Raw genomic sequence first — 5,220 nt, forward strand, 5'->3', positions numbered from 1 at the left:
TTGTCAAAGGAGCAGTCACCGAAGACAGCTCAGGAGCGAGAACACATGGCACTTGTTCCGTATACTTCTGCAGTTGGGAGTCTAATGTATGTTATGGTCTGTACTAGACCTGACATAGCACATGCAGTGGGAGTTGTTAGCAGGTACATGGCAAACCCTGGGAAAGAGCGTTGGGAAGCTGTGAAGTGGCTTCTAAGATATTTGAAAGGTATATCCAGTACTTCACTTTGTTTTGGCAATGGTAAAATGATTCTGCAAGGTTTTGTTGATGCTGATCTTAGTGGGGATGTGGACTCAAGCATGAGCACTTCTGGATACATTTACGCTGTAGGTGGTACAGCAGTGAGTTGGATGTCCAGGCTTCAGAAGTGCGTTGCTCTTTCATCTACTGAGGCTGAGTATGTGGCAATAACTGAAGCTGGAAAGGAGATGATATGACTGGCAGATTATCTGGAAGAACTGGGCAAAAAGCAGCTTAAGAAGATTCTTTACACAGATAGCCAGAGTGTCATACAGTTGGTGAAGAACCCGGTCTATCATTCGAAGACAAAGCATATTAGAAGACGGTACCATTTCACTCACAGGGCAGTGGAAGAAGGTGATATGTGTTTGGAAAAGATAGAGGGTGCAAAGAATCCAGCAGACATGTTGACTAAATGTGTTGATGTTGGTAAACTAAGGTTGTGCAAAACCTTAGTTGGCTTTTTGTAGTTGTGTCTACAGATGTTGCGGTGTGGCGAACATATTGATGATGAAAGAATATTTTTTATTTTTTTTTTAGAATATAATTCTTGGATGACAGAATCAGTCTCCAAGTGAGAGAATTGTTAGGTTGTGGAACCTGATTAATATGTGACGTACTGTTATATATTAATGTTCACGCGGTTCGAGGCGAAGCCCCGACCCAAATTTTAGGTTGTACCTTTTATTCCCATTCTCTGTGTAATTGTACATACTCCAAGTCATTAATATAAATAGCCTGTCCGCCGTGGAGGTTACCCACGGGTGTTACCACAAAATTAATTCTCTCTCTCTCCTAAAGAACTCTCTCTCTAGTTTTCTTCATCCTCTCCACAGATTTAGTGTGTGTGAACTGCTAATCGATCCTAACAGTAGGTACTAAGTTGTTAAAAATACGGTTTTAATTAATACAGGAGTAATAGAACCTCCTAAAATTCGGATGTGTCTCACCCTTTTCGCGTATAGTTCAAGGTGGAAATAGAGCATTTTTATCAATAACATATTCTACTTGTTGTCTACAGTAAACAACTGAGTTATTAATGGTAAAGGGCTGGATTTTTGGAGCAATGCAAAGGGCTGGATTTTTGGAGCAATAAAAGACTGAAGCTTATATTCTTGTACTTTCAAATCTCTCTACTTTACTTACATGAAGCAAATCTATTAAGAACATTCGCACCAGATTACCCGGTTTGGGGACTGATAAAACCACCACCGGAACCTTAATCTTTCATTCGCTTACTTAATTCAACTAAAGTCTCCGTATTCTTGACGTTTTAATTGATTTGATCTTCATATTGCTAAGTTAAATCAATTCGCATTTTCTCAACCTCATGACAAATTCAATTGTACTAATTTTTGTGTGAACAACCTTATATTTCAATGTGAAGATTCAGTGGAGAAATATATTATTAGTTGAGTCAACTAAGTAACACAGTTTTCTAAAAGAAATTTGGTACCCATTCACTGGAAAAAAAAACTATTTACCCATCTAAAGTCACCCTCGGCGAAAATCCTTAGCTTAAACCAACTGATCTTGAAAAGCCCACAATTATCTAAAGCTAGTTTTTAAGTATGGGCAATCAAGAAAAGTTAAAAAGGGATGAGTCCTTCAATCTTCTTTAGCTTGCTTTACCTTGACAAGTCCTCTAATCTTCTTTAGCTCTGAAGAGTGATCATATTTTTCAAGATTTTGTCTATCAAATGCCAACACTGATGGAGATGGAGTCTAATGCGAATATTAGAGACTTTTGTACTGCATCCAATATACTCCAATTATGGAGAACTACCACATGACACAAAACATAGTACACAACATATGGAACTCTAATTGTTGCTATCACACAGATACCTGAAACTAAGTATCTATACACTAATAGCTTGAACTCATGAAACTATAGTACTAAAAGAAAGACATAGGCCTTATCATCCTTGCTGCAAACTTTGCAGATCATAAAAAGGAAAAAAAGGGAAAGAAATGAAAAGGGCAAACTACTTTTACACAAGAAATGTCCTGTTGTCGGATGAATGATTCTCTTCTTCTGCTCCTGCCTCTGATGAGTCGTCATTTTCCTTTGAAATCTCTTCCAGTGACTTCCCCTTGGATTCAGGAACCAAAGTAGTTAAAATTGTTCCCAGAAGATTGACTACGCCGAGGACAATGAGTGAATTCCTCACCCCAATTCCAACAGGATATCCTGCATCAGCCTTGGTTTTGTCTTGTGGCTGAGCCAAATAAAGGAACCCAAATGCACCCACCATTGCCCCTAACTTCCCAGATGCAGCTGATATTCCATGGCAAGTTGACCGCAATCTAGCAGGGAAAATCTCAGCTGGCACGACAAATGTAGTGGCGTTGGGTCCAAAGTTGGCAAAGAAGAAGGTCAGTGAATATAGAACCACAAACCCAATATGGTTGCCGGGGTGAGTCCAGTGGTGGTAAGGAATGGCCAGAGCAAACATAAACACTGTCATCATTGAGAAACCAAGCATTTGAATAGTAAACCTGCCAATCCTGTCAATGAGGAACACTGTGAACCAGTAGCCAGGCACGGTACTGCAGAGAGCGATAAGAGTTTGCGCCCGTGCAATTTTGTAAACCTCTTCAATTGCATTCATAGTCTTGGCAGCAGGAATCCATCCAATGGCACTAAAGATGTCCTTTTGGAACAAGTTTTGGCTGTAGTATGCAATGTCAAGAAGAAACCATGTGCTGGTTGTGCCAAGCAAATGAAGTCCATGTCGGCTAAGAAATTGTTTCGTGAATAAACCAAATTCATTGCTGGACTTTACATTAGTATTAGCAGAAACTGCAGGATCTTTCTTCTCAATTCCAATTTCAACCTGCATAACCTTTTCCATATCTGCAGTGGCCTGCTGAACATTCTTGGCGATGAGAGCAGTGTATCTAGCAGTTTCAGGCATCTTCATCCTCCAGTAGTAAGTGAGAAGAGCAGGAAGTGCCCCAACCATCAATATGATCCTCCACACATAATCTGCTTGGGGAACCGTTGAACCTAGCGCATCCACTTCATACGCTGGTGCCTTGAAACTAGCCTCGAATACAGCAGAGACAACGATGGCAAAAATACCACCTGCCAGGATCCCAAATCCTTGCATAGCGAAAACAGCAGCAATGAAGGCACCCCTCGTCTTTTTGTTGGCATATTCAGACATAATAGTAGCAGAAAGCGGGTAATCACCACCGATTCCAAAACCAAGCCAGAAGCGAAAGAAGCAAAGGGTGGCCAAGACAGTCGTAGGCTCCCTACCAAAAGAAAGGCCTGAAGCAATGGAACAGATACACATGAGCATAAGGGTCATGCCGTATACTTTCTTCCTGCCCATTTTGTCACCAAGCCAGCCAAAGAAGAGTTGCCCCGCAAGGGTACCACAGAAGGCGACACCATTAACAGCAGCTGAAACATTGGGAGGCAGTGAACCAGGCTTTGAAGAGCCATCCACATGGTAGTAAATGCGGCCAAGCAACTTAGTGACTAGAGAGATACAGAACAGATCGTAGGCATCAGTGAAAAATCCCATTCCAGCTATTATGATTGCTGTGAAGTGATACCATTGTGTTTTGGCAGAATCAAGCGCTTTCAGAACCTTCATATCCCCCGCCATTTCCTCCTCCTTTTCCTTCACTCGCCTCTTCTACCCTAATCTATCTGCACGTCAATACAAATATATTTAGCATGTATGCTATCCAATTTTTAATTAGACACTGGTTGAACTTTTAGACTGTATCTACCAAAAGAGCAGAATTTACAATTAAAAACAGCAAACACGTATGTAAACCGAAACCCAAAAAAAATAAATTATTTACTCAAATTGAAGGACAGTTATAACAACCCAAAAAACAATAGGTAAAAAGTCAGATCATGCGCATTTAGAAGAAATACCAAACGATCTGGCACAAAATTATGACGAACAAAAAGTCCACGTAAGCATGTCAAAATTAGCTCATAAAAATATCACTCCCAACTCATCAAAATTTGACTTAGCCCATTTTATCCTGTCCAGATTCAATTTAATCCAACGGCAAGAAAACAAAAATAAGTAAGGAACCAACACCTAATCTCTCTTCTTAAAGAGCCTATATGGCTATATCCTCCAAAAATACTTGTACCTTTCTTATAAAACAATTGAGGTGATTGACAAAAAAAAGAAATCATATGTCCTAGATGACATTAATTTAAATCAAACTACAATCTTGATAATTCAAGAGTCGACTTGGATAAGTAGAAATAATATATATATAATCCTGATAATTCAAGAATCAACTTGGATAGGTCGAAATAAAATATATGGTCATTCTTCTTTACTCATGCATGCAAGAAAAAACAAAGGATCTTGCTACACACAACAAAGAATCTTGATGTAACCACATGACTCAAAGAACTCTAATGCATACAATGGAAAAAAGAAGAGAAAGAGATATAGACGAACCTGCAAATGTTGCAAATAGATAGAAGAAAGAGACTTAATTAATTATATTAATGAGAAGAGAAAAAGGGTTTAATTAAGGGATGAAGAGAGGTCTAAGGATGATGGACTCATATTTATAATCAACTACCTGAGGATCTTCATCAGGTATATTCCTTCCCCACTCCATAGGATTTTATTTTAAAAAATATTTAATCCAACTCTTTTTAGGATTCTTCTTTTTTGCCACCTAAATAAGGACTATCCGTCACATTATTTTCACACCTTCTCTATATAGGTATAGGTAAAAATAGTAAAATACGAAATTGATGATTTACTAGCACTACAAATTATTATATCCCCAGGATATACTACATTCATCATTTTAGTCAACAAAATTTGGCCCAACGTATTTACGATTTTAGTTTAGAATATCTGAAGTGTTAAATGTTTTTTTCCAATTTTACCCTGACCGATTCAAGAAGGCATATGGTCATTAATTAATAATTACGCATAGTAATTACTTAAATACATTTATAGTACTTTATTCGTGTC

The 5,220-nt window shown here is 38.5% G+C and overlaps 1 protein-coding gene across 1 annotated transcript; it reads right to left on the reverse strand.

Moving 5' to 3' along the window:
• Positions 1-2,064: 2,064 nt before the first annotated feature.
• On the reverse strand, positions 2,065-4,756 carry LOC107866337 (probable inorganic phosphate transporter 1-7). Its single transcript, XM_047407969.1, has 2 exons — positions 4,690-4,756; positions 2,065-3,908 (listed from the first exon to the last, which is right to left on the reverse strand). The coding sequence occupies exon 2, from the start codon at positions 3,862-3,864 to the stop codon at positions 2,236-2,238; it is 1,629 nt and encodes a 542-aa protein (XP_047263925.1). The 5' UTR covers positions 3,865-3,908; positions 4,690-4,756; the 3' UTR covers positions 2,065-2,235.
• Between the last annotated feature and the right edge of the window lie 464 nt (positions 4,757-5,220).

This window comes from Capsicum annuum, chromosome 3 (genome assembly GCF_002878395.1).
Source record: "Capsicum annuum cultivar UCD-10X-F1 chromosome 3, UCD10Xv1.1, whole genome shotgun sequence".
NCBI lineage: Eukaryota > Viridiplantae > Streptophyta > Magnoliopsida > Solanales > Solanaceae > Capsicum > Capsicum annuum.

What these genes read in the sequence shown, in the direction of transcription:
- LOC107866337 (XM_047407969.1), bottom strand. Translation starts at nt 3,864, where the DNA reads ATGGCGGGGGATATGAAGGTTCTGAAAGCGCTTGATTCTGCCAAAACA.